This window comes from Cyclospora cayetanensis, unplaced genomic scaffold, assembly GCF_002999335.1.
Source record: "Cyclospora cayetanensis isolate NF1_C8 unplaced genomic scaffold, CcayRef3 CcayRef3_contig_166, whole genome shotgun sequence".
NCBI classification, from domain to species: Eukaryota; Apicomplexa; class Conoidasida; order Eucoccidiorida; family Eimeriidae; genus Cyclospora; species Cyclospora cayetanensis.
Window position 1 is genome coordinate 30,758 of NW_020312110.1, and position 27,520 is coordinate 58,277.

The 27,520-nt window shown below is 53.9% G+C and overlaps 5 protein-coding genes and 1 non-coding gene across 6 annotated transcripts; 2 read left to right on the forward strand and 4 right to left on the reverse strand.

The window, feature by feature from the left end:
- Positions 1 to 1,020: 1,020 nt before the first annotated feature.
- LOC34619690 (histone H3.v1) lies at positions 1,021 to 2,232 on the reverse strand. The gene has a single exon (XM_022732969.2). It carries the CDS (start codon positions 2,230 to 2,232, stop codon positions 1,021 to 1,023), a length of 1,212 nt encoding a protein of 403 aa, XP_022587273.2.
- A 1,634-nt stretch (positions 2,233 to 3,866) lies between these two features.
- On the forward strand, positions 3,867 to 5,601 carry LOC34619691 (ice nucleation protein InaA). Its single transcript, XM_026337125.1, has 4 exons — positions 3,867 to 4,017; positions 4,098 to 4,277; positions 4,664 to 4,855; positions 5,084 to 5,601. The coding sequence occupies exons 1-4, from the start codon at positions 3,867 to 3,869 to the stop codon at positions 5,599 to 5,601; spliced, it is 1,041 nt and encodes a 346-aa protein (XP_026192910.1).
- Positions 5,602 to 8,783: 3,182 nt separating this feature from the next.
- On the reverse strand, positions 8,784 to 12,201 carry LOC34624238. The gene is made up of 9 exons (XM_026337126.1): positions 12,034 to 12,201; positions 11,359 to 11,852; positions 11,056 to 11,162; positions 10,817 to 10,920; positions 10,217 to 10,284; positions 9,923 to 10,010; positions 9,579 to 9,713; positions 9,111 to 9,526; positions 8,784 to 8,916 (listed from the first exon to the last, which is right to left on the reverse strand). Exons 1-9 carry the CDS (start codon positions 12,199 to 12,201, stop codon positions 8,784 to 8,786), a joined length of 1,713 nt encoding a protein of 570 aa, XP_026192911.1.
- Positions 12,202 to 17,384: 5,183 nt separating this feature from the next.
- On the reverse strand, positions 17,385 to 17,457 carry Trnak-cuu. The gene has a single exon. It is a non-coding gene; the product is annotated as a tRNA-Lys (tRNA).
- A 3,320-nt stretch (positions 17,458 to 20,777) lies between these two features.
- Positions 20,778 to 21,368, reverse strand: LOC34624236. The gene has a single exon (XM_026337128.1). It carries the CDS (start codon positions 21,366 to 21,368, stop codon positions 20,778 to 20,780), a length of 591 nt encoding a protein of 196 aa, XP_026192913.1.
- Positions 21,369 to 22,554: 1,186 nt separating this feature from the next.
- LOC34624421 lies at positions 22,555 to 25,712 on the forward strand. Its single transcript, XM_026337129.1, has 9 exons — positions 22,555 to 22,561; positions 22,668 to 22,722; positions 23,016 to 23,356; positions 23,885 to 24,027; positions 24,220 to 24,331; positions 24,474 to 24,559; positions 24,719 to 25,240; positions 25,282 to 25,310; positions 25,532 to 25,712. Exons 1-9 carry the CDS (start codon positions 22,555 to 22,557, stop codon positions 25,710 to 25,712), a joined length of 1,476 nt encoding a protein of 491 aa, XP_026192914.1.
- Positions 25,713 to 27,520: the final 1,808 nt, after the last annotated feature.

Consider the following 27,520-nt stretch of genomic DNA (forward strand, 5'->3'; position numbering starts at 1 on the left):
GAACTATGGACAGGTCCGGGGTAGCGCAAAGCGCTTGAGGGAGAAGGCTGTGTGACAGCTCCCAAGTTTTAACGGGGGGAAAGCCAGAGACAACGCGAGAGAAAGAAGAACTGAAGTGCATGGGAAGCATCAGAGATACGAATAGGTGGGGGGCGTAGGTGTACTGTTACTTCTTAGCCAAGACACTTGAACCTAAATTCAATTCCAGCTTGTTTGGTAACGCGTGAGTCTTAAAAAAGCTCCCTCGCTTTTCCCGCAGCCATCAAAGATCCCGAGAGGGGTAGCGAGGTTTAGTATAGCTGCCCTGTTCAAGCACTCCGAGCACTAACAGCTAGTTGCACATAGAATCTAGCGCACGCGAACGCAACATTGTCTCGTGAAATCGAGCGAACAGTGCTCTGCAATAAGTAAGTATACGAGCACCCACAGCAACTAGCTAGTTTTTTTCCAATTCTTTATAAGCTATTACTAACTTAGTAGAAAGTGCTTCAAGTGCAGCCTGGCCCACTACAGTAGGGCGGCGCTGGCAACTGATAGGAGTGGGCGGGTGCAGGAAGCACTGCTAGAGCGTGCAAGGAGATGGTAGAGACGATGGCGGTGGCTGACAGTCACCAGCTGTGTTGCCGACGCAACATGCGATTTGAGGACCAGCAACCACACACATAGACCTGCAAAATTGGTGGGTAGAGTTATTGGGGGGCTGCTGCAGCAAATCCAGCAGCGGCCACAAACCTGCATGTTGATTAAAAAAGTCCTTTTCGGGTGCACTACACAGGCATACGGGGAAGGACCTATCAGATCGGCAAACAAACGGCAGAACGCGTGTTTAGCAGATAACCCGAATCAGAAGCAAGACGAACGGCAGAGTGACGGACTGAAGACGTGAGGGAGAGCCCCTGGGAGGCGAACCTCCCTGCCTTCTTGTCATTTATAGCTCGCGGTCCTTGCAGCTTGCCCGTATTATATCTGAGGCTCTCTCTGCCCCCTCCCGCACAAGCGTTTGCCTATTGAAAGACTCATTTAGGGGGAGGTGCTGGGGATCCACGGGCTGTTGGTTCCTCCATGGTTGATGGCATTAGGCCCAACATTGAGAAATCTCGTGCACAGTTCTTCATTCTGATAGATCGCCATGCACTGGCCAAAGACAAGCGCCTTCCACTCGAGCATAGCAAGGGGGTTGATAGCGGCCCACTTCAGCAAGTATAAGTTATCAGCGAGCGGCTGGAGATATCCCAGTGGATTTGTCCGACTCCAGAACCGAAGAGGTGAAGAACCCTGCTCACCTGACTCTTGGGGCTGTTTTGTTTCAGAGGCTTCTTCTACAGTATCAGTCAACCCAACCTGTTCATCAGCCTCGGCGACCCCGTCATGCTGCTCCTCTTGCTTTCCCTCTTCCTGTTGCTGCTCCTCACTCTCTTCCTGCTGCTGTTCGTCGCTCTCTTCCTGCTGCTGCTCCTCGCTCTCTTCCTGCTGCTTCTCGCCCTTTTCTTGTCTTTGGGAGTCCCCTTCAGCCTGTTGCTGCAGCTGTAGAAAATTCAGGGGGTCCAACAGCTGTGCAACTGCTGCTGCTGGCGATGGTGCTTCCAGCTTAACGTTCTTGGCGGCAGCCGCAGCAGCAAGCAAAGGATTCCCAGCTCTAAACCCATACACGGTGCTGTTAGCCACACCCTCCGCGATCGCTTCAGCGAGGGCCTCCAGCTGTGCCTGATCCATGACTGGTACGCCCCTCAGGGGAAAGCTTGTTCCCCTGCTCCCACTGCTGCTGCGGCTGTTGCTAGTTTGGCTGCCGTTGGCGTTGCCCCTGTCATCGCTACTGCCGCTTCCGTTCTTGTCTTTGTTGGTCCTGCCTGTGCTACCGCTGGATGTTTCGGCGCGCTGCTCAAGAAACGCGGTGACGAGGCGGGGGAGGGCTTGAGCTTCTTGCGGAGACGTGCCGAAGGGCGAGAGGAAGAAGGCATGTGACATTTCTGCATGTTCATGCTGTTCTGGAGTTAGTTGTTGCCACCTCTCTGGGTTAAGGGATGCCAGGGAGGCGAGCGATTCTCCACCTGTAACTAGCATGTGCGGGATGTCAGCCGCTGCGGTGACCACTGACCCCCCCATATCATCCAACAGTCCTGCACCGAGGGTCATATCCCCGAGAGTACTCAGGAATTCGGCTGACTCCGCATAGTGAAGAGCCAGAGAGGGGCACACTGCCAAGACTGCTACCACACGAACTGCCCGAGACATCTTCGCTTCTACTACTGGTTCTGGCCTGCTGGTTTACCCGCTAGCGATTGCAACTGAGTACGAGGAAAGTACCCACTCAGTCGCTCCTACTGGATGAACCGGTGTAAGTAGATCAGGCCCTCAGAGGCAGACAGTGAAACCAACCGCAAGAGACAGAGGGCGCGTGAAAATCCGCAGAGAACGCTACCTGGACGAAGGAAACTTACCCTAACCCAGACCCTCGCTACTTGCGAGAATCGAAGCACAGATGGTACCTGCTGCAACCTAAAGAAGAGGTAGTTCTGTCGCACACAATCCAAATCTGCAAACAGCTTGATAGGCTCATGGTTACCTGACCTATCGTGAGGGGCGAGTCCGATGCCGCCTACAGTCACTGCTATTGCGGACTTCCTGCTGTGCCCACTTCTTTTCGACTCAGCTATAGACAAAAATCGTTCTTTTTAAAGCGGAATTTTATCGGTCACTGCAGAAAGGAAAGAGAGAAGGGCACTCTGTTTCTGCTTAGTGCTATGTTTGGGAAGGACCACCCATTGGCACGCTGAACAGCTGTCCATCTACATTTTACTCGCAGGCTCTGTCTAACTAAACTCAGTATAAGAATGCTCTGTTCACTTATATAAAGCTTATGGGGAGAGACTCTGCTTCAGATCTCTTCTCTAGATACATAGAGGTGCAGGTTCTAGGGTAGCCTGAGGTGGATCTCTCGCGAAGAGTTCGTCGCATAGCGCCATGTTGGCATTTAGAACAAAAAAAAGTACCACCGTCGGTTCAGGCCAACAAAGGTTTTTTGGCCCTTGTTTTATTGTTTTGCTGTCACCTTCTCCAACCCCGCCGCGTGTCTCCCATGTCCACCACCCCTTGCGGTTCCTGCGATCTATAGGGAGGGAGCTTCCACAGTGTGGGGCAAGCTTTCTCCAAGTGCAGCCGCACAATTAAACCTTTTAAAGCTTATTGGATAGTCGCGGGAACTGAAGATCTCCGTGTTGGTCTGTGCTGTGAGGCAAAAGCAGTTCCGCAGGCAGCAGCTGCACACGCCGTTGAGAGGAGCGACACAGCTCTGTGTTGAAAAAAGGCGTCTTTCCTCTCCAAGTTGCATACAGTTACCTAAACTAGGATTTAAATTACTTCTAGACCAATAACCGTGGAGTATGTACCTGCTTTCACTGCAAATGCATGTGAGGGGGACGTTGCACAATTGAAGTAACTCTGTCCATGCTAGTGCCTTTTCCTCCGACATTTCGGCATCTTTAAGTCAAAGTATCAGTCAAAATACTCAAAGCCTTTCAATCCAGGGATCCTGCAGAAAGTGGCCGTCGGCACTCCAGCGGAGATAGCGGACGAAGGGGAAGTGACCCTTGGGAACGTGCAGCAGCACGAGAGCGTTCACACTCTGTAATTCATCATGGCGTGTGGGGTAGTTCGGTTCCAAAATTGGTTAAAGAAAACTGCATGCGCTAAAATGCAAATGCATTTCTAGGCTCTTGCGTGTATCTGGCAATGTGCTTTGGGTCGGGGAAAGTTTACGGTGAAGACCTAGGCAGGAACGATCCCCGACAATGCGGGTGCACGGCTTGTCTGTTCTTCATACTTTGGAAAGATTCTTATTTTTTTTAGTAAATATGTAGAATGACTTTATGCCTCCAACACCTAACCAGATGATAGACTGCCGAGTTTATAGGGCAGGTAATACCGGCATATGCTTACTGCGAGGTGACTGGCACGCTGCCATTGCAGAAGTACATCATGTTGCTGCAAGCGCTTCAATTCACTTTTTCATTAAATCAGGTAAAAGTCTCTCTGCTCTCAGATTCGAGGTAATATCTTGTAAACTGGTATCTAAGCCCCCTTTAAGAGTCTATAATAAGGAAATCCTGAGCAAATTCCAATGTCGCCTCCGTCAGCTATACTCTTTGCTGCAGCTCTCTCTGCTGCAGCAGCAGCAAACGCCTTTACCCAATCACCCCTCCTCCAACTTCCAAACTTTCTGACTGGCCAACCGGAGCCGCCGCAACAGCATCCACCTAAGCAGGAACCTGAACAGCAAAGCCTACAGGATGTCGTCACACGCCAGCTGCCACAACAGCTACAACAGCTGCCGCAACAGCTGCAACAGCTACAACAGCTGCCGCAACAACTACAACAGCTGCCGCAACAACTACAACAGCTGACGCAACAGCTGCAGCGGCTTCCTGGCCCATTGCAAGAGCTGAGGCTTGGGCAGTTACCGACGCTGCCACACTCTATCCCTGGCGTGAACTTGGGCAACTTGCAGCAGCTGCAGCAAATTCCTCAGCAGCTGAGAGAGGTTCCTCAGCAGCTGCAGGAGATTCCTCAGCAGCTGCAACAAATTCCTCAGCAGCTACAAAAGATTCCTCAGCAACTGCGAGAGGTTCCTCAGCAACTGCAGGATATTCCTCAGCAGCTGCAACAGATTCCTCAGCAGCTGAGAGAGGTTCCTCAGCAAGTGCAGGATATTCCTCAGCAGCTGCAACAGATTCCTCAGCAGCTGAGAGATATTCCTCAGCAACTGCAGGATATTCCTCAGCAGCTGCAACAGATTCCTCAGCAACTGCAACAGATTCCTCAGCACCTGAGAGATATTCCTCAGCACCTGCAACAGATTCCTCAGCAACTGCAGGATATTCCTCAACAGCTGCAACAGATTCCTCAGCACCTGAGAGACATTCCTCAGCACCTGCAACAGATTCCTCAGCACCTGCAACAGATTCCTCAGCACCTGCAACAGATTCCTCAGCACCTGCAACAGATTCCTCAACAGCTGCAACAGATTCCTCAGCACCTGAGAGACATTCCTCAGCACCTGCAACAGATTCCTCAGCAGCTGCAACAGATTCCTCAGCAGCTGCAACAGATTCCTCAACAGCTAGCCGGTACCGCGCTGCAGCCGCGGAACCAGAAGCCTCAGGATACGGATGCGAACTCGCTGCAGCGGCTTCCTCTGGACCTGGATCTTCTTCCACCACTGGAGGCGATTCCTCAACAAGTGCAGCAGATGGCTACGCAGCTAGAGCAACTTGCTCAGCAAACGCAGCAAACTCCTCTGCAACCTCAGCAAAATCCTCAGCAGGCAGACCAAGCTCCTCAACAGGTGGAGCAAAATCCTCAGCAGGTAGACCAAGCTCCTCAACAGGTGGAGCAAAATCCTCAGCAGGTAGACCAAGCTCCTCAACAGGTGGAGCAAAATCCTCAGCGGGTAGATCAAGCTCCTCAACAGGTGGAGCAAAATCCTCAGCAGGTAGATCAAGCTCCTCAACAGGTGGAGCAGAATCCTCAGCAGTCACAGAGAATGATGTTTGTCCCATTCGAGCCGCTGCAGCTGCCACTGCCCCTCACCAATCTCGACATTAATCAGTTGCCTAGTTTCATGAACCCTATATCTCTTGCTGGAGGCGCAGTAGGTCTTCGATCGGACGCTCAAGACCATGGCTCTTTGCTAGGAGCACTAGGGCTTCCTGATAGTGCTGAAAAGCTTACAGGCTTCCTGTCGCCAAGGGATGGTTCCGCAGAAGGTTCTGCAAAAGATTTTGCAGAAGAAGATGGACAAAGGCCTCCAGCTTCGCCAGAAGAATCGCCGGAAGCGCTGGCCGTTAGAGGTATCGTACCCTTCTTCCCCGAAGAGACGGCAGAACAGCTGGCCAGCGCATTTATGCTGGGATGGCCACTAAGTATTGCCAAGACTGCACTGATGCTGAAGCAGGCAGCAGAAACAGCAGCGATATCAGCAGTAGCAACAGCGGCAACAACAGCGGCACAGGGATTTCCCGCTGTGCCTTTTTTTCCTGAAGAAGTTAGGCAGTTACCTCAGATAATAGCTTTTTTGTCTCCTAGTGCTTCTTCTGGTGCTTCACAGGAAACTCCGACGACTGACTCCGGGCAAGCCTCTACAGACGACCCCGTAGACAACACTGTGGATGACCCTGACGATGCAGTGGATGATGGAATAGACGACATTATTGATGATGCAGAGTCGGCTATTGACGACATAGTAGACGACGTTACTGATGTCGTAGAATCGATCACTGATACCGCAGAATCGGCTGTTGACGACATAGTAGACGACGTTACTGATGTCGTAGAATCGATCACTGATACAGCAGAATCGGCTATTGACGACATAGTAGACACCGCTACCGACGCCTTGGAATCAGTCACTGATGCTGCAGAATCAGCCACTGACGGCATAGTTGATGCCGCAACCGATGCTGCAGACACCGTTACCGATACGGCAGAGTCGGCTATTGGAGGTATAGTAGACGCTGCAACTGATGCCGCAGACACCGCTACCGATACGGCAGATTCGGCTATTGGAGGTATAGTAGACGCTGCAACTGATGCCGCAGACACCGCTACCGATACGGCAGATTCGGCTATTGGAACTATTGTAGACGCTGCAACTGATGCCGCAGACACCGTTACCGATACGGCAGATTCGGCTATTGGAGGTATAGTAGACGCTGCAACTGATGCCGCAGACACCATTACCGACACGGCAGATTCGGCTATTGGAAGTATTGTAGACGCTGCAACTGATGCCGCAGACACCATTACCGATACGGCAGATTCGGCTATTGGAACTGTTGTAGACCCTACAACTGATGCCGCAGACACCGCTACCGATACGGCAGATTCGGCTACTGGAACTGTTGTAGACGCTGCAACTGATGCCGCAGACACCGCTACCGATACGGCAGATTCGGCTATTGGAAGTATTGTGGACGCTGCAACTGATGCCGTAGACACCATTACCGATACGGCAGAGTCGGCTATTGGAGGCATAGTAGGCGGAATTACTGGTATTCCGTAGAATTGTCTGCAAAAGGCCCTTCCCGGGATACGGGGGATGCACGCAGTACCCTTCCTCCCTCTGATGCCACTGAGGCATCAGTCATGCAGCTTAGCATTAAAACTGTGGGCCCTATTCTGAACGCTATATATTCAGGCGAATATATGAATGTTGGCTTATGCTCTGCAGCACAGCCAGGACGGGAAGAGTCCCCGCCTGTAGCAGCTCGAGTGTCCGTCTGTGTTTTCGGTGTGATTTTTGCTGCTGATCTTGCTGCTGCTTCCATTGTGCTTAAGCCCTTGGGCGTGTATTTCTACACTCCGAAGCAGAATCAGTCAAACTCTATCCTTTTGGGTTTAAAGGCTGTTGGGTACTCTGATGGAAGAGCTTGCGAAAATTCGTGTATATCGCTTCTGCTGCTCCTGTTGTTTAACTGTGTTGAGCATGTCACTTCTGCTATGGGGAGCTTCTGGGCTTTTGCCTTTGCTTTCTCTTTGTCTTCCTTGCTTTGGCCTGAGCCTACGCAAGGAGGGCAGTCCACAGAATCGTGCCTTAGACTGTAGACCCTCGACCGTGGACTCCCACCAAGGGAGTTGAACTGGCGAGACGTCCCCCGACGGAGGACTAGAGATGTAGAAAGAGCGACTGGCGGAGAGCCACAAGACTGCCAAGCAACCGGAAAGGAGGAGTGGATAAGCGCGAGAGGTAATAAAGCTTCTGAGTGTCCTTACATTCAGCCTGGCTTCCTCCTGTGTGCGTTTCGCGTCGATTAGCAAAAATTCCATGTGATGGCAAAGGCTCCTGTGTGCAGCACACCCCTTAGTCCCGAACAGACAGACTCGTTGCAAAGGCTCTGCCCCTCCTAGCACTGTGTATACCGCCTAGATAGCAGCAGCAGAGAAACGGCTGGGAGTAGCAGTCCTTCAGGGCAAATCGTGCGAGGGGAGCGCATCCACACCGGTTTAGCACCTTGGTGCTGAATTTATGGCCTACTCTGCTGCCTGCAGCGTGTTGAGAGGCACCCCCGCCTCTCGAGCAGCGTATATTACTTCCTGAGGTAGCGAGAAAAGATTGGCAGGCAAACAGAAAGAGTGCCGACGAGGCTAAAATGACCCTGGAGGGCACGACGCGCATCATGGATCCGAACAGAAGAGAGCAGGATCAAGCAAACGCGATAGTAGTAGAGAGAGGCGAGAAACACATACGAGTTCAGAATACGAAACAGACGCAGGAAAAGGGAAATCAAGAGGTCTCAGGAGGGAGGCTTCGGTCCCAGCTCAAGACGAACAACAGGAAGAGAGACTGGTCAGAACATGTATAAATATTTCAGAAAATGTAAGCAACGGCTCCCCAGCGCTCTACCCTGCTTCTCTCTAGCCCTATGCGCCACCGTTCGTACCTGTAAGGTGAGAAGCTGACTTTCAAAGAACTCTGTTGCTGCTGTTTCGAAAGCTACAGCCATGGGGAACGCACAGAAGATGGGAGATGCCCTGCAGTCTGTCCAGTTGGTGAAGCCCCTCAGAGGCTCCAGGGGCACACAGAGTTCTTGCAAGAGGCTGCAACAGCGCGGCAGCGCACAAAGTTGCGCAGTGCATTAGCTGCAGCTTGTTACACTGGTGGAGTAGCCGCAGGGGATGTGAACTTTTCATAGGCATCCAGTGCTCACATCGTCAGTAGCAAGTGCAGGAAAAAACTATAAAGCTGCTGCTGAGGAGCGGTGCTGCAGGCTGCGACAGCAGCAGGTTAGTCACAAGAGGAGATCAAGCAGGAAGAATGCATACATGTGGCGTGCCGCTCTGGAGGCCTCTGCTGCCGCCTCCTCCAGCAGTTCCGGCTCTGAACTGATGGCTCGAGTCTCCTCCCAAGATAGGCACAGCCTCCTGCCCATTTCGAGTAGCACACCACAGCAGTTGCCGAAGCTGTCTAGACCTCACGCACAGCAGCAGCACCACCATCTGAACCAGCACCAACGGACCAAACAAGCTGCACTGCTAGGGCAGCATGGACGAAGCAGGGAAGGCACTGCTGCGACGACAGTAGCACAAACCAACAGAAGATAGGACCCTGGCCTTACTCATAAAAAGAAGGCTCAGGGCATTCATTGGAGCGCCGGAGACACCGCAGAAGGTCTTTAAGGTTTTTCTCAGCTACCAGCAAACGGCGGCAATGCTGCAGCTGCTGCATTAGTGTACTATTGCAGCATGCCGCAACCCCCTCGATAACCAAGCTTGCCAGCTCATCCATCAACTGAGAATCATCCTGCAAGTCCAGCTGCAGCATATGCTGCGGGTCATGCTTGTTTGAGGGTTCTCCTGTTTCGGGAGGCAGCTCATTTTCCTCGCGCTGCCCTCCTTCGCCCTCCAGCGGTTTAGAAAGCCTGTCTGGCTTCAATTTGAGTGCGGCGTCCTCCTGCACATCCTGTGGATTCTCTTGTTGTCGCTGGTGCTGCTTCTCTGCCTCCTGAATTGCACCAACAAGCGCTCCATTTCGCTGATCAAGTGATGCTTTAAAGCCCCCACAGCAGCCAAAAGTCTGCGGAAGCCAAAGATGCTCTACTACTCACAACTAGTTTTAGAATCCTCCTGATTTGTGCCTCAATGGCGAGCCTCTTTGTCTCAGTTTTCAATAGCTTTCCCAAGCGGCAGTCCAAGGGGTAGTCCTCTGTATCTCGTGCAGCCTGATACAGGGCGAGTGAAGCATCACAGTGTGACGGGCAGCAGCCAGGCCCGAAAATGCTGAACTGAGCTTTACGAGGACCAGCTAGCACCCGCGTAGCCCCCTCACAACGGCAGCAGCAGTAGCAGTAGATGAAAGAGCACAACTAGCAAGGTGCGGCACCACCGCAGCAATCTACACCACACGATCCACCAACTCGCTGTCATATACCTGCTGGAGTGCCTCGAGAGACCGCTCTTCCAAGGCAGCTAGCAATCGCTTTTCTGCTGCTAGAGATGCTCGTTGGGCGACGTTGCACCTGTGTGCGGGGGCGGCAGATATGACAGCAGTAGATGCAGCAATCACTGCAATTACAGTTAAGTGCTACAAGGAGCAACTAAAGGGGCTCCGGGATATGGCGTCTCCGGGCTTTTTAACGTGATTGACATTCGCTGAGAGAAGCCTCAACGTATGGTAGCAGGCTAGGCTTCAAGGCTTGGCCTTCGGAAATGGGCTTTGACTTGCCAGGTGACGAGCTGCTCGCACTCAGTGGCTTCTGGGGAAGTATATACCCAAAAGTGTTGCACTGCTTCCTGCAGCTCGGAGCAAGACAGCAGCTTCAATAATTTTGGGTCGTTTCGGAGTGAGTTGAATGCGCGGTTCAGTGTACTGCTGAAGCCATTTGCACAGAGATATCTAAAGCCTTGTAGGCGTCTTCAGGTCTCTCTGCCACTGGATCTACAGGGCATAGGAATTGTTGGGCTCTTCACCTTGGAGTAGAAGTCTAGGGTGAAAGAGCAAAAGAATCGGGGGTGCCTAGAAGAGAAGGCGATGCCTGTGAGCGGACAACTCTCGGCCGCTGTTGCTGCATCCAGCAATGCGCGGCAGTCTTCTTCCTGCAGTCAGAGCCGCAGATACAAAGCACGCAGCCCTCGTTCGCAGCATGTGCGGATGGCCTTCTGTCGGCAAGCTTTTGTAGCAGCAGCACCCTGACCAGCAGCAGACACTGCTAATGACAGTGCAACTGATGGCATGAAAAACGGCCGAGTTCCTTGAGGACCCTCGTAGGTGGGCCGTAGCAGCAAATTCAGCAGCAACAGCGGCAGCAGAAGCAGCTCAACTGACAGCAGCAATAGCTGCTGCAGTATGGCCTCTAGCATTCCTTTTTTCGACTGGGATCCCGAGACTGAGCACCGCCTTTACCATCTCCAGAGAGCCGCCAGCAGCAGCTGCAGCAGCAGAGAAAGCAGGCACCGCAGAGATGCACTGCCACTATCGTTTCTTGTGTGCCGTCTTTTAATGGCGCATGCACCCAGTACCAATCGTGCAAGTAAGGAAAGCAGCAAGCACAGCAGACAGCAGACCCTGATGCAGCACCGTGTTGCCTAATGAGTCCATCACGTGGGGAGAAAATCCGGCCTTAAGCAGAACATGAAAGATGCGCGTCGCTCCCTTATAGGCAGCCCAATGCCTGCAGCGGCCAAACCAAGCTTTAAGCCGCGAATGCGAAGCCACCAGTATCCTGAATTCACGCTAGGAACGTGTCAATAAACAGTGGAGGGGTTGCGTACTTGCGCTCTGAACCGAGCCTGCCTACTGCGGCACTGTGCCGTTAAGGTTAAAAATCTTACAGCGGGGAATACTTTCTCGTTGCCTGCAGAATTGGCAGAGGTTGCTCTTTGGAGTCTGCCGAGGCTTCCTTAGTTGCTATCACGTCGCTTAATGCCGAGGGTGCCGGCAGGGGCTCCAGCTCAAGAGGCTGGGCCGCTTGGTGCGGCTCTGCCTCCTGCTGCTGTTGCTGGGGAGCAGCAGCTTCTGTAGCTGCAAGGGACTGTGCTGCTGGCCTTTCTACAGCACCTCCCTCAGTAGTGGCACCATCAACGGGTGTTACGCGGGTTGGAGAAGAGGTGTTTTCCTGGGGAAGTTCTGCGGAGGAATATTTCCCTTGGTATTTCTCAGACTGACTGCGGTGTTGCTCTTGCAGCAGGCGTTGCTGCAGCTGCGGCAGAACTTGCCAAGGCAGCGCCTCAACAGGCGGCTGTTGCTGCTGCTGCTCCTGTAGAAGCAGTGGTGCTGCTGCTCCATACCGCAACAATTCCCGGATGAGTTCCTCGTTGCCATGGAGGACAGCCCACTGCAGGGCGCTCCACTGACCGGCGTCCTACAACTCACACAGTCGACGCCCGAGGTATGAACTGAGGCTCTACTGTATAAACAAGGCTGGCGGCTCAGAGAGCTAGAGTGTGCAGCGCTGCATAAACCAACAGTCTGCCCTTAGGCTTCAAATTTGCCGGAAAGCTGAAGTGTGACTGTGATGGCTCCGGGTTGTGGGATGGATGCACCTCTGCTGTAGGGTCAGCTTCATCCTTCAGAAGTGTGAGAACTCTTTGTGTGTTGTTTGCCTCGGCGGCTTCGAGGAGACGCCGTGCGGCTCTTGCGCGCTTCTCGGTTCGCGTCAGCAGCCGCTCCTCCAGACCCCCAATATCTGGGACACATATCAGGTCGTCCATTGTATTCCCTCAACCACCTGCTGGACGGTGAGATTAGAGGGCGTCAGCAGTTGTCGGAGTTTTTTTTTCCCAGTGCTGGCCCTATTAGGGGTCTCTCCTCCGTGACGTGACAGGGCAACTGCGCCTACGGGACCGTGGCCCCTGTGGGGAACCTCTTCTTTTGCTAGGAAGAAGGGCGCTTCCAGGAAAGTGCTTTTTAGTTTGTGGCGATTCAACACATTCCTGTGACTCTTCCCATTCTCTCTCTAGATTTTCTACTGCGCCGTTTCCTTTCTCGCAGTAGCTGTCACGTGGCCTTTGCGAAAAAAACACTTCCTGCCCCCCTCAAGCTGCCCTGGCCTTTGTCCTTCTATGTTCCTGCCCCTCTTCGTAGCTCGGGTGGCTCGCACGGAGCCGGCCTAGCGCCTGTTTCCCTGTGTTTCCAACTGTACGGCAACCACCGGTGCAGAGAGGGCCCCTAGTAAAGAGCTTGTCTGCCGCCTGCCCCCCTTGTGGCCAGCTATTCGATGGCTGGCTGGCGGCGGCTTCTTAGGAAGCGGCGAGCCACCAGGGCTAAATCGTGCCGGACATGGAGTGACGGAACAAGCGCAGTGTGCCCAGCAGCAGTCCCGTATCCTTGCGGGAATGAAGGCTTGTGGAGCATGTATTCACCCCTTCTCGCTTGAGTGTGCGTATTTCAGCGGCTCCTAGCTACTGAGATGCAGACTTTGACAACATCGATTGCGGCCGGAATGTAGCAACAGCAATACGACGTCGGGGACCTACAGCAGTCTGGTGCCGGCGACCCTCGACAAGCACTACAGGTTGAGCCCAATAGGCCGAACTCAGAGAGCGACAAACGCATTATTTTTATCTTTAAGGTATTTATGAAGCTCGGATGGAGGCAGCCTACCTCTGCAGGGTGCAGGGATTAGGCGTTTCACGCTGTCGACAGCCGCAGCAGCATGTGCAGCCCATGCGGCCTCAAGCAGGGATCGTGCCTTCTGGGAGTTTCAGCTCTACACAGAGGCCCTCGACCTATACCCTCGCTTTTTAAACACGAGCTGAAGTGTGAAATTCGACAACGATTACGCAAAGGATATCTCGTGAAAAGGCGGTGGTGCTGTGCAGGGTCACCTGGTGGGCTCTTACGCAGATCGAGAGACATCGCTGGCTTCCTGCCGCAGCGGCTGCTGCTGCCGATGCTGATGAGGGTGTTAGGCAGCTACAACCGTCACACCTTCGATCAACCGTACCACCTTCTCCGTTGGTGTTCCTTGGATTCGAGCGGCTGCTGAGTCACTAGCCGTGAACTCGACGGAATCCCACGTCCAAACACCCGTGGCACCAGCTAGCGACGCCCGGAAGAAACACGACGTAACCAGGTAACCAACCGTTTTTCCTTGTCGCCCCTAGAATTCAGAGTGTATGATGTTCCGCTCGGGGAGTGAGGCCAAACGCTTCGGGTCGTAAGGCCGGAACCTTGTCTTCCTTGTGCACGAGTCGGCTGAGGGGATTCCCAGCACTCCAGGGCCCTGCAGTGGCATACGAGACCAGGTGCCCTCGAGCTCTGTGTCTGTGTGCGCAGCCGCGGTTTTTCATTAGCATGTAGGTGTACTGGAGGCCTGACAATCGCCAACGCCTGCAACATCTCCCGTACCAGGAGCCCAAGGAGCAGCCAGTCCAAGGATTAGAGCACCGGCATCCTCCTCCTCCGCAGCAACAGCAGCAGCATATCACAGAGAGAGAGAATCAGGATGACTGAAATGACCACTGAAGGCACTCGCCAGGCGGCTGCCTTAAGTTGTGAGGCGGCCGAATGGCTGTACGCGCTTAGAAGACTTCATCGCGGTGTTCAAAGAAACCAAAGCAAAATCCAAGAGCTCCATACCGCCGTCAGAACAATCAGGCAAAAATTCGGAACCTCATTTCCTAATCCCTGGCCGTTTTTAATGTAGAGTGTGCAGAAGAAGGTCGTCTGGCCTTGCGCTCGCAGTCAGCACCCAAAGCGCCATTCGGGCCCCTGCAGTGCTCGGAGCTTCCCTACTACACTTGGGCTTCGAAATTCTGCCTTTGTTTACGCTCAGAAATGAGCTGACGGCGAGCATCGATGAATGCCAGTCCCTTGATTCGCACTCAAGCGCTGGGAGGAACGAAATCGATAGGCTCTCGGCAATCCTCGCCGAAGGTAAGGAACAATGCACCCAAAATTCCACGCCCTTCAGTCTGGGCCACACCGATCAGGGTGCGATGGCTTCTGGATACGCTAAAATATAATGCTAAGGCAGTCCGGAATGCGCTGTGAGCTTTGCGAATTTCCCCCAGAGCAACGGGAAAAGCAGGAGGCAGAGACTCGCGTCATTCTGGCAAAGCGCCACAGGGATAAATTGTAAGGCATTTTAAATCGCGAAATGCGCACTAGGAACAGCGGCAAAATTGAGGGCAGCAGAGCAGTGAGGGTGTATATAGCTCGCATCAAAAGGCAGGGATTTCTCCAACTCCCCATGTGATTCGCCCCGCCCGTATATCTCTTCTTGTTGCAACCCCCTTTCCGTGGAATGCAGCTGCTGTTTACCATGCCGCTTTGGGCGGTGCCTTTTTTGAGTTGTTCAGACGGAAACACAACACTCTTGTTGTTAAAGAAATCGAAAGCCTCGGCGCTGCCACCAGACACATTGTAGGTCTTAGACATCGAACTCTCAAAGTTATCTCAAGATCCTGGTTGTGAGATTGCTCTCTTCTTTGAAATTGTTCAGCCTCTGTTTGCAGTCCCCTAAAGCTCACATCCTTGCAGCCTGCAGGCTGCGTAGGCCCTCGGGGAGGCTACAAGTTATTTGATCGAATTGAGCGTCCATATGGTTCCTCTGCAGCGCGCGGACGTGGCCAAGAGACGCGTATCCTGGGAGGTGAATGGCGCTATCTGTATCGGCCGCAACAACTCCAGCAGCAACGACAGCACAAGAATGCTCTTTCCCTATGTGCATGTGTGCTTGTGCAGCTGGCAACATTAGAGACCAGCAAGCTCATTCTTGAGAAAGAGTGGTTTCTCAGAGAACGAAGCCTCCTAGAGGTGAGTGGTGGCATCCCTGTCTGTCGTGGGATTCTATTTGGTGATTGAGAGGGTGGCATTGAGGCATAAAGGGAGGCAAGGCCGAAAGGTCTTGGCTGCCGTTTTCTGCTCCTGCCTCCACTGTTTACGACTATCAAACCCGAGCTCGTCCCATTGTTGCTATTGTTACTTCTCTTCTCGCGCTGTGCGTAGAGGTCAACACAAACGGAAATCCAAAACATCCTGCAGAGCAAGGCAAGGCATACACCCTGAGTAAAGCCCTAAAATGTCAAAAATATTGCGTGCTACACTTCGACTCCCTGAAGGGATGCTGTCTAGCTGCTGGACACGCCGCCAGGCTGCGATTGTTGTGCCTGCATCAGAATGTGCTGGATCAGATGCTTGCAAATGTTCAGAAGGCGCGCGATGCATCGAAAGTAAGCCCACCAACCTGCCCCCGCCCCTGCTTCTGCTGCACAGACCTATGGTGCCGCTACCCCTGATCTTCATAATGAGGGGTGGTCCTGCTGTCCTTGTCGCGTCGTTTACCCCTCCCAACCCTCTGCTTTACATTCGTTGTCGTGATTTCTACTTGCTGCTGCAGCGTGCTAGCCAGATCCGCATCGAGAGGCCCCGCCCAGGGGACGCTGAGTGGTTTAAAGCCCGCACACGCAGGAGGCGTCTCCACAGCCAGCAGGGCGCAGTCAGCAACCCTTCCTTCGACTAACTAGCTGCACCGCCTTCAAACAGGCACAGTAGCTAGCTAAGCATCCAGCCAAGCAGACAACTATGTAGCAGCGACTAGGACGTGACAGAGGAAAGGGTAAGATGCCGCCTTCTCTCCCCTCAGAGCTGGCCACCAGCAGACTGCCGGGCAAGCTAGCTGGCTAGCCACGGTGCTGAACGCAATGCCGACGCACTAGCCAGGAGCAGGCCTAGGCAGTCTGCTGGCAAGCTTTCTGGCTAATTAGCTGGTGCTGGCCAGCGCATGCACTTCGCATGGACAAAGCTTTTTAAAGATTTGATTTCGCGTGAGCAGGGTTTCGCGGTGGGAGCATGAACCCGGACACGTTTGGCCGCATGAATAGAATGGAAGAATACACACTGCGTGTTCGCCCCACAGCCACCACACTAAACGCACGTGGTACTGGTGCCCCTTGTGGCGCTTTTGGCGCTCCAGTGGGTACGTCTCGCCTCTCTATTGTTAAAATCCAGACGCCGCATCCCACAGTGCCGTTACTGGGGGCTGGCTGCTGCTCTGACCGAGCCGCATGAAAGACTAAGGACCTTACGTTGATGGCAGCAGCAGCAGCTGGAATTGGGAAACGGCTGCTGCTGCATGCGAGTGGGCAGCCGCTCAGGGGCTCCAGGCCTTAAGGCTTGCACCAAAGGACGGCGAGACTGCGCAACAACATGGCGAGGGGAGGCCTCTTGCTTGGGGGGAGGGGTGCTCCAGGAGGGCACGTAGCCAAGACACGGGCCTGATTCTGCTGCAGCCGCTTAAGGCATGTGTCTGTTGCCGCTGCAACTGCTGCTGCGAGCCTTGCTGCTTCCGATGCACTTGCTGCTGCTGCGGTGGGGCGGGTAGTACCATCGGATTCGGAGTCACTGACGACTCCTGAGGCCCGTAGCCTCCACACAGGGAGGCACTCTGACGTTGCTAATGCTGCTGGTGCTGCTCGGGCTTGAGCTGCTGCGAATGCTGGTGCTGGAGGCTCTATTGCTGGGGATGCTAGCACTGCTCTCCCGAAGGCGCCATCCGCAAGGGGAGTAAAGAGCTGCTGCTGCTGCGGCTGTCGATGCTCGGGAAGACGGCACGCCATGCTCGCTGGTGTACCAACGCTCCGACAGGGCCCCCAAGCTGCGAGGTCTCTTGCTCTTGCTGTTGCTGCCGCTGTTGTGGCTGCGGGTTACTTTAGCTATTGCAGCGACTGCTAACGCAGGTGCAGATGCATTGCTGCTATTGTTATTACTAGAGTAACTGCTTTTACGCCCAAGGCTGGTGTGCGTGCTGCTGTGCGGCATCGCACGGTGTGGCCTGGCCCCACTGGCTTCGCCAACAACATTGGAAGCTTCAACGCATAGAGGCTCAGGTTTTCAAAAAAAAATATTCCGCATGACCCCAACAGCTAAGCAAGAAAAAACGGGGTGTAGAAGCCGACGACGGGGCTCGAACCCGCGACCACGAGGTTAAGAGCCTCGCGCTCTACCGACTGAGCTACATCGGCTGGGGCGGTGCCCGGAAAATGTAAATGTGAAGATAGATTTCTTTATTTGCATATCTATTTGAAATCACTGGCAAACTTAAGGCTATTCCTTCACATGGGAGGGCACTTCAACACTATTAGACACGAAGTACTTCAATATTCCCATACTTCTTCGATGCTACAATGGCTCCTGAGGTACAGCCTTCGCAGATGGTGGTGCAGTGGACTGTACTCGCACACCAGTCCACTTTCCCCGCCGCTTATAGGTAAATTAAATAGTACTTTAGCTGCTTTCTGCAGCACTCTAACGTACATCTGCTCTCCTATGTTGACACCTTTCTGCGCCATCCTATCTCCCTGGGACGGTACCTCGAGCAATGTTCGGTGGCACTTTCTGCACATACCAGACGAGATCTACTCTCCAGGACATACGCTTCAGTGGCATCCTCTATAGGGCTCAAAGAGACGGAGCTGGCCCTTAATCCCAAAGCTCCGTAGTTTTGGTTCGCTCCGCAGAAGGGCGGATTCGGGGGCCTTCAACCAGCTAAGACTTTTAACAGTCGCAGTGTCGCAAGGCTTGATATAGCGTCAAAGCACTAAATACTTATTTTATGCTTGCTGAAGTGCCCTTTTCGGTGTACCTTCGCTGCGCGCAGCACGGAGGTGCCTGCGGGGACCTTCGAGCAGCACAAGGTGTAACGCGCGTTCTGTCCTCGAGTGCCATAAGCTTTGAAGCGCCATGTGAGTCGAAGATTCACAATGTAGAAAGACACTAGTGCTGCATATTGATAGATCAAATTGAAAGTCGCCGACGACAGGCTATATGTCTTCGCGACTAGCAGCGTGCAGTCCTAGGCGCAATAATCTACAAACACACGGTTGGGTCGCCTGTACTGACATAACGTTCCACCTGAGTTCTCATTCGCAGAAAATTAATCACAGACTCAACCCAAGGTTAGTTGGGTTTTCTTGCAGGCTTTTCAAAAGAGCTCTCTCTCCACCTGTCCGCACCCCTCAGTGTTCTGACATGCATAGAAACATACAGGTAGGGTTGGTGTTGCTGCACTCTCTAGGCTTACCAAGCACTCGCAACTAGCTACGCATTCCATCTAGTGCACGCAACCACCCACAAACACACACATTTTTTGTGTCCTTTTCCATCGGGCCCACAGTACCCTACGACAAGAAGTTGGACTAACAAGCAAACCAGTTTGTCAACTCCTCACCGATCAAAAAAAATACAGCGTGTCATAGTCTGAGTGTAACGAAGCCCTATACAACTGCGGCAAATGCGGCTTTTGCTTTTCCAGTTGAAGCACTGCCACGGCCACACGAGCCGCTGTTTGCGCTTACACCACTGCCACTTCCTATCGTAGCAACAGCGACAAAGGGTAGCTAGGCTGCTAGAAGCAGGCAAAACGACAGAAGCGCTCACCCGAGCGGCACCATATAGAGATACTCAAAAGCAAAACACCCGGTGGCATACCGCAACTAATGGCATTAAAAGGAGCAGGTGCTGTTGCTACCAAAAGGTGAAAAAAGGAGCAGCAACAGCCGATGCAAGCGCTTAGAAGTGAGCGTCACCCCGCCTTCATGGCAAGCTACTGGAAGCCCTCTGCAAGAGAGCAGAGAGCCGGCACTGCAAATGCTGCACCGTCCAGCTGTTGCTGACCCTCTGAAGGTTCGCAAAAAGGCGTGGCTTAGCGACGAGCAACACGGCAAAAATAAAGCCCCGCATGCGCCAACAGCAACTTTTAGGAGCGCGCTTGGCGCTTGACCTCCCATATTTGCCGTCGATCTCGCCACCCTGCACCTCTGCCCTCGGTCTTATGGGCTAGTTGCATGCATCTTGTACACGCACGCGTGCTGAGCGCGCGGTGGGCTGTGGCTGGCTGGCTTCGGGGGAGGGGGTGGCTTGGAGCCTACTAAGCTAGCTACGCGAAAAACTGACTAGGGAAACTGCGTAGCACAAGAGGCGCAGGTAGGCACGTACAGTGGGATTGTCTAATACAGCTGTTTGCACGATATAATTGCGGAAAGAAGACCAGAGGCCCCTACGAACCCCTCACTGAGGTTTCGGTGGAATAGGACGGCGGGAAGGCCAGTCATGTTGATGGCAGCGGGCATATCACCTGCAGCATCCGAAGCACACGAAGAGAGCCGCGACGGATGAAGGCAGCAGCACAGGGGACGCCAAAAGGAGATGGGGGAGCACAAGGGGCGGCGCAAGGTGGAGGAGCCAGCGGCGATGCGGGGAGGCGAAGACACACAGGCAGCGCGCAAGGCCCTTTATAGAAACGGACAGGCCATATCCCAAAGCGTGCAGAGGCGAGCAGACTTTTTCGCGAGGCAAGGAGGGCCTTACAGCATTGCTTTATTAGATTCAGGCGCGCAGTCTTGTGGGCTTGCTGCTGCTGCAGCTGAGCTGCCGTTGTCTCCTTTAAATCCTCAACCTCGCCTTCTTTCTTGAGGCGTTCCGCAGCAACTGCTGCCTCGTGCCGCAGCCGCAGCACTTCGCACCAAACCCCCGCTAACAAAGCCACCAACCTGCAGCAACGACAGTAGAGGCAGGCTTCATCACACGAGCAGCTGCAGCTGCAGCGCGGCAAGCGCTAGCCAAGATGGCATCGATGTCAACGGCAGCAAGCATCTGCAGAGGCGTAGACGCCACCCCAAACACTAGGCAGCACCCCGCTCACCAGCAGAATCCCGAGAGTCTGGTGAGCTTCTGCTGACTGTGATTCATAACTTTGAGTTTCGTGAGAATAAACGCATTGTCCGCAAGCCAGTAGCACAAGAAAGCGGCCCGACATATCCCCTGAAGCACCTAAACCACCAGAGTGCGCATCAACTCCACACAGCCAAAGTCTGATAAAACAAACTCCCCAGCACACCCATCCTTCCTGAAGGCCCTATATTTGCAGCGAGCTCTTCTCTCCAGAGACAGGAAAATTTTATCAGGCTTGAGGCGTACATGGATCTTCTTGTCGATGTCTGCTTCTGGAGTCTTTGCAGCTGCCAGTCTAAGGAGAGCTGCATACTCGTTGATGAATTTACCGAGACGAAACACCTTGCGGCTATCGGCACTCGCACCTGCAGCATATATACATACATATATACATACATATATATATATGTGTAAATACACATGCACATATACATATATATATATAAACGCTTATATATATACATATACACATACATATGCATATACATATACACATACATATGCATATACATATACACATACATATGCATATACATATACACATACATATGCATATACATGTTCACACGGGACTGCCTTCTGCGGCTTAGGTGGCACACTACTCTCAGCCCCTTTACATTTCTCCACTAAAAAAAAAGGCCCTTTGCCCTAAAGATCTTCCCTGCACGCCATGCCATAGGCTCCAGAGGAATTCAACCCCACAACCCCACAACCTTCCCCCTCTCCCCACGATTCTTTCGAGCTTTGCCAACACAGGCTTACGGTAAACGGCAGTAAATTTGGAGGCTGCCTTCGAGTTACTGACGGCCCAAGCAAGGAAGCGGCAGCCGTACTGCAGCGCCTTTGTGACTTTGTCCCTTCCCTCTGCAGAAAAAGCGGCACTAAAAGCAACGCCAGCAATCGCAACAGCCTTTTCTAGAAATTCCGATGCTCGTAACATGCAAGAAGGTGGTGCAGCTGCAGCAACATAAAGAGCTGCGCGAACAGGCTGCCACACCCAGCAGCCGAACCAGAAAGGGCATTGCCAGTGCGTGAGTGAGTAAGCGGTTACAACTTTTGACAAGCCCACAACGGATGCAGGACCAGCAGCAAAGACAGCAACAAAGACAGCAACAAAGACAGCACCTGTCTTGTTGAGGAAAGCAACAATTTTGTCTGCCTCGGCGAGGCGGCTGCTATGCAGATGCGTCAGCTGAAGATTCATGGTTCGCTTGTTGTGGTACAGCTGCAGGGGCAGCTAGCTGTGGCGTCTGCCGGTGCTCTGGGAGACTCTGAGATGTATCGGACGCGCCGAGGCTACGATGCAGCGTGGTGTATGCGTTGTCTTCTCGTTCCTCCTGAGAAGGCAGTGGTAGAAGCCAACTCCACGAGCCCTCCTGCAGCGGAGAATCAATGAATCTCGGTGTTACCAAGAGCGCTCATGGAGGGAGAAAGCAACGCCTTCGACTTGCGTTGCATTAATGCTGCTTCTTCCCGTGCTGGTGTTAGTTACTGTTGCAGGAGCTGCAGTTGAACAGCCCCTCGCGGCTGCTGGTACTACTATTCCTGTTGCTGCCAGTGCCGTTGCGGCTGCTGTAAAAGCCGCGGCACACACTGCGAATAGAGTTGTCTCTGAGATAAGCTGTTCGGCTGCATGCATTAGAAGGGAGCAGCAGAGCTGACGCAATCTGAAGCAGCTGCGTGCCAACGAGAGTCAGCGAGAGTCAGCGAGACACAGGCGACGTAGCAGTAACAGCAGCAGCAGCAGCAGCAGCAGCAGCAGCAGCAGCAGCAGGACAGCAGCAGCAGCAGCAGCAGCTGCTGCTGTCCTATTAAAGGGGCTGGTGTGGGTTGTTGGCGGCGCCTGTTTACGTGCAGCGACAGCAGGGTGGCGTGATTTTAATGTTTTGCCTCTTTCTAAAACGTATTTTCTGCTACGGACTCGGGTGCTGGCGTGTTGCTGCTGGCGATTCTGCGGCTGCAGCTAACGTTCCCGCAAGCGGGCTGCTGCTGCTACAGCAGCCCCTCCAGCAGCCGCAGCAGCGTTTGGCGGTGTAGCGGCATTTTTTAATTGCTGTTTTAGCGTCTGACTGCTGCTGAGGGACCCTTGCAATCGTATTGCTGCGCGGCGCATCACCCGCCAAGAGCGGCGGCAGCCCCCTCGTTCAGCAGCAGGAAATCCTCTCCCCTCCCCCTCCGTCCCTACGCCGACGTGCAGGAGCAGCAGTAGCTAGTCATAGGCCCTCGAATTGCACGGGAGGGCACATAAAGAAGAATCCGGTCCCGGATCTGTTCTCGGATCTCCCTCCGCTGCCGCTGCCTCCCGCTGCTGCCGCTGCCTCCCTCCGCTGCCGCTGCCTCCCGCTGCTGCTGCCGCTACAGCTGCACGGCCAGCAGCAACCTGTTGCACAATGGGCCGTTCGCACTCCCCCCCCTCGCGCCGCCGGCGGCACTCGAGGAGCCCTGGAGGCAACGACAGACACCGGCGGCACAGACACAGGCGGCGCAGTGTGAGCAGCAGCAGGAGCAGCAGCAGCAGCAGCAGCAGACGCCACCCCCGACGACGGAGCGGCGTTTCGGCCATTCAACAGACAGCAGCAGCAGCACGAGATGGCAGCAGCAGCAGCAGGAGGAGACACTACAGGCGCCGCAGCAGAAGCGGCAGCCGGAGTGTGGGACGTCCAGCCCCCCGCCGCTCGCCCTCCCCAGTGCAGCAGCATCAGCAGCAGCAGCATCCGCACCCTTACAGAGGAGGAGGAGGGGGGCCCCTTGGCAGCAGCAGCAGCAGCAGCGCCGCCACGCCCAGCAGCAGTCGATACGCAGGCGGTGGGAACCCCCCGCTCCCTCACGCTCCCGTGTCGGTGTCGTACAGTCATGGAGGAGGACGACGTGGAGAGCCACCAAGTCTTTTGCCCCCTCTGCCTCCCCACGCAGGCTCGGGGATCGGACCGCGGAGTGCGGGGTGGGGGAGCCCTTGGGGGCCCCCCTCCTCCGGGGTGGGGGGGGCCCCCTGGGGGAACGGCGGCAGTCCGTGGAGCAGGCGAACTCCGATACACCCCAGCGATCCAAGAGCTTCTCAGGGGGGGGAAGCGGGGGGGAAGTGGTGGCGAGCGGCCTCTCCACCTCCCGAATTCTTCGCAGATCGCTTGAAGATACGAAGGGACATGGAGAGGGCGCAACAGGAGAAATTGCTGCGCAAGGAGCAGAAAAAAGGTCGGGAATAACCCGCGATTAGGTGCTTGGGGATGTGCGCGAGTCACATGCACGAAAGAGGGGTCCATTAGTAGAGGGCACCCCAGAAAGAGAAGGCAAAGAGGGAGACAGACAGGCAAAGAGGGAGACAGACAGGCAAAGAGGGAGAGACAGGCAAAGAGAGAGGCAGGCAAAGAGGGAGACAGGCAAAGAGAGAGAGACAGGCAAAGAGAGAGACAGGCAAAGAGGGAGAGACAGGCAAAGAGGGAGAGACAGGCAAAGAGGGAGACAGACAGAGACAGAACTATGGGCTTCGTATGGGGAGTAGTCATGGGGAATAGTCATGGAGAGTGATCCTGAAGAAGAGGCATGGGGAGTAGTCGTGGGTGGTTATGGAGCTTTGTGAGCACGTTGGGGTGGTGTATTGGATGCTTGTGCATATGTTACATGAGAGCATTATTTGTAGGCTTTTTGAGGCTAGGCGGATGGTGTTGAGGTCCTGCAAGAGTTGGTGTGAAACTTTTTCTTGCGTGTGTTTGTGGGGTGCAGCTTTCCGTCGCATGCAGGTGGCACAGGTCAATAGGCGGGACCAGCCGCCCTTCTTGTTGAGAGTGTTTTGCCGCTTGGATTCTCAGCATGCGCTGGAGGAGTTCAGAGTTCGGGGGCAGGAGCCTGTGCAAGACGAATTGCAGGTGCAGTTTTGGAAGGCAGTTGGACTTGGGCGGTTCATTTCGGCGACTGAAGCCATGGGGGAGTTGGCAGGGTGTCTTTAAGGGTTTTTTTGGAGTTGAGAGCGAGGGAGGGAAGTGAGTGATTAGCGGGGGGGGGGGGAAATGGGTGGTCATAAGACGCGACGCTCGGGAGCCAGGGTCTGTGTGCCTCAGGTGTACGCGTGGATGGATACGCGGCTTCGGGAGATTTGTCATTTGATTAAGGATGTTTGCGCAGAAGCTCGCGATAGAAAGGCCGTGTGGCATTTCAGACTTTGTTATCCAGGTATACATATACATATATATGTATATTAGATTATGCATTCTATAGATATAGAAGGTGAACGTTGGAAGGGCGTTATACAAGGGGCTGGCAGCGGTGAGGCACATCTCTGGAGTGCGAGGTGTGTAGGGTTATGTTTGTACAGACAAGGAGGGACAGAATGTCTTCGCCGATGTGGGCATGCTGCACTCTATTATTCCAGACCCTAAGGAAGACTCGCGCACCCTTGCTGTAAGAAGTCGCCTTTGCTATTGAACTGGCAGGCGCTCTAGAGTTCGCCGCATGCGGATTCTATTTTTCTTTGCATGTTACCTTCTCTAGAGGGGCCTCAGGCGTAGCTTTGGAAGGTATGAGTGAGTTGTATGTTTGAGGGTGCCTACGTTTTTGCAGGACGTAAAGTTTCAGGTAGGGGATTTCTTGCTGCTTTCCATCATGCGGAAGCGGCAGCAAAGCAACAAGCGGCTGGCACCGCATCCAGATCCGAAACTGAAGATGCAGGAGGGGTGGGAATATCAACCGAGGCCTACTATCCTACACCAGCTCAGCTACACCCCTGTTGCTGCTGATGGGAGCGCAAGTAAGAGCACAAGTAGCGTTGCGGCTGCCCCCGCTCATGCGGCACTGCCTGGCGACACAGTCGCTGCAGACTCGGAGGAAGAACCAGGAGAGGCGGAGATGCAGAGAAGGGAAGGCACTTCAATGAGCGTCGATGGAGTGCATGCTCTTCCTTCAGCTGTAGCCACTGCTGCTGCTGCGGCTGCTGTGGAGAGCAGCAGCAAGACGGCGGCACTGCCAGAAGGAGAGGAGGAGGCAGCAGCGGCTGCGGATGACGCCAATAAGGAGCAGCTCGAATTGGCGGGCGAAGGGGACTTGGGTGTACAGACACTGCAGCAAGAGCAGCAGCAAGAGAAAGCTGAGACGGAAGAGGCACAGAGGGATGAAAAAGCCGGCAGCAGCAGCAGCAGCAGCAGCAGCAGCAGCAGCGCCGGTGGCGATGGAGGTGTAGTAGGTGAACGCCACGGAGATGCAAAGTATGTATAGTGTGGTTGTCTGCCGAGACAACGGGGGAGGGAGGGAGGAGGCACTGCGCTCACCGCGTTGGCAGGACTAAGGGCAAAAGGAGCTGCAGCACGCGTTAAAGAAGGTTTCTTCTGTCTTATCTTCCAGTGCCGTTGTGTGTGTGTATGTGTATCTGCGCAGTAGGGAGGCCGAGGAGGAGGAGGCAGAACCAGCATCCAAGTCGAGCCGGAAAGGCAGCAGCAAGAAGAGCAAGACAGCAAGTGCTGCTGACAGCAGCAGCAGCAGCAAAAAGACGGCGGATGGAAAGGGAGAGGAGGCCTCCGTCAAGAGGCGCTCTGCCCGACTTGCGAAAGAGAAAAAGTAGCAGCAGCAGTCAGACGCCGCTGGCCGTGCTTTTTTGCTGTAATTGCTACAGCAGCATTTGAGTTAGTGGCTCGCCAGCGATAGACACAGCTCTTGGGGCGAAGGTGCACGGGAGTACTACAATATATATGTTTCCATATATAGTATTGCAGCGCAAACTTCGTGTCGTCTTCACTTCGAGCTGTGCGGCTTTTCCATTTACTTCTCCCTGCTGACAGACACATTGTTGTCGTAGGATTTGTGTCTTGTGGTTCTGCATATGCTGCTGCTGCAACTATGGCCACTTCAGTCGTTGCTCGCCTTGTAGTATTGTAGTTCGTGAGCGAGTTGTCCGTGCACGGAAGCTGCAACAAAGGGGGCACATGGAGACAGCTCAATCTGCACTTCCCTTTGCCCGCTGCCCCCACAGTCGGGTAACAGCATGCTGCGCTTGCACTACCTGTTGCTGCAGTAGCCATACACACACGGTTTGTGCTTTGTAACAGCCAACAGCGACCAGCTTGGTGCAGCAGCCCTTGCTAGGTGCATCTGCTGAGGCGTAACGCCGTGTGCTGCACACCAGCGGGCTCGCCATCCCTTCTTCAGCCTGTAGGGGGTGGGTGGGGGCGTTACACATCAAGAGGCCTTCGGAGTCGCGAGTTTGCTACCTGGGGGTGTTATTCAGTAGGAGTAAACAGCAACATCGGTTCCTCAGACAGGAAGTACGCACAAAGGACTTCCCGTCTGTACTGCCGGTGAGGGAAGAAAAGTCCATGCTGTCAGTATTTTGATTAGGTGGTATGGCATGGGGGAAGAGCGTCACGGTTTAAACTGGGGGCGTTCTAGCGCACGGGGGAAAAGTTCATGGCGGCGAGGGCAGGAAAGAATTCCGTCCGACGTTACAGGGGAGTTGTGTCTCAAGTAGCTGTATGTCGGCTGCCGTATGGAGGCGTTATCCTTTGCAAAGCAAAGGAAGAGGGCATATGGCCATTCACACATCGTGGGTCGCTTTCTGTCATGATGGGAGCGCGGTACGCTTCCAGGAGGGAATGCAGGCTCTTTGCAACCACATGGTCATCCTTATTCCAAAAAAAGCGACGGGCTGTTTGCACGCATAGCGTAATCAAGAGTGACAAACGCAAGACAGGTTGGCTGGGGCGTAGCTTGCTCTGATACGGAGATTCTTCATGCTGCAACCCGATTGTCTCGAAGGCTCTTGCTCCTTGTTTATCGCCCTCCCTTACTTTCCTCGGCGAGCAGCAGATAGCTACACCTCCGAGAGCCTCTGGTGTGAGCTGCTCTCCACGATCACCTAAGGTCTTCATAGGAAGACAGTTTACTACTGGCTCAATACGAACTTACTAAGAAACTATGGAGTGCCTCTCAGAGGGGCTCTTTCCTGTGTCTGCCTGCGCCCCTCAAGATTCCCGAAATCACGGAAGAAGGGCAGCTAGGGAACACAGCTGCACCCTGTATGCAGTCCGAGAGTTCACAGCTAGTTGCACATAGCGTCTAGCAAAAATGCAAACATAATTGACTTTTCTTGTATCGACCGAACAGTATTCCAAATTAAAAAAGATATACGGACGGGCAAACCAGTCAGCCACATCTGCACTAATTGTTAGTTTAGTACGCCCAGTGTAGCAGTAGATTAGGTATGGCTTTTTTCACGTTATTATCCCCCAGCCCCCACTCATTTCAAAATACTAACTCCCGTGTTTCTCGTGTACCTGTCAAGTCCAAATGCATACAAGACAGCAGAAGAGTTCTCGCCCGATCGCCACTCCGCATGGAGCTAGAAACGCGGAAAGTGGTGCAATCAAGAAGAGC

Coding starts and splice junctions, on each gene's coding strand:
- LOC34619690 (XM_022732969.2), bottom strand. CDS start 2,232: ATGTCTCGGGCAGTTCGTGTGGTAGCAGTCTTGGCAGTGTGCCCCTCT.
- LOC34619691 (XM_026337125.1), top strand. CDS start 3,867: ATGCCTCCAACACCTAACCAGATGATAGACTGCCGAGTTTATAGGGCA. Junction 4,278..4,663: donor GCAGGAACCTGAACAGCAAA/GCCTACAGGATG, acceptor CAGCTGCAACAG/ATTCCTCAGCAGCTGAGAGA. Junction 4,856..5,083: donor CTCAGCACCTGCAACAGATT/CCTCAGCAACTG, acceptor CAGCTGCAACAG/ATTCCTCAGCAGCTGCAACA.
- LOC34624238 (XM_026337126.1), bottom strand. CDS start 12,201: ATGGACGACCTGATATGTGTCCCAGATATTGGGGGTCTGGAGGAGCGG. Junction 11,163..11,358: donor GACTCCAAAGAGCAACCTCT/GCCAATTCTGCA, acceptor TGGCCGCTGCAG/GCATTGGGCTGCCTATAAGG. Junction 9,527..9,578: donor TGAGTAGTAGAGCATCTTTG/GCTTCCGCAGAC, acceptor TCACTTGATCAG/CGAAATGGAGCGCTTGTTGG.
- LOC34624236 (XM_026337128.1), bottom strand. CDS start 21,368: ATGAATCTTCAGCTGACGCATCTGCATAGCAGCCGCCTCGCCGAGGCA.
- LOC34624421 (XM_026337129.1), top strand. Junction 23,357..23,884: donor GCGCAAGGAGCAGAAAAAAG/GTCGGGAATAAC, acceptor TGTGGGGTGCAG/CTTTCCGTCGCATGCAGGTG. Junction 24,028..24,219: donor CTGTGCAAGACGAATTGCAG/GTGCAGTTTTGG, acceptor TGTGTGCCTCAG/GTGTACGCGTGGATGGATAC.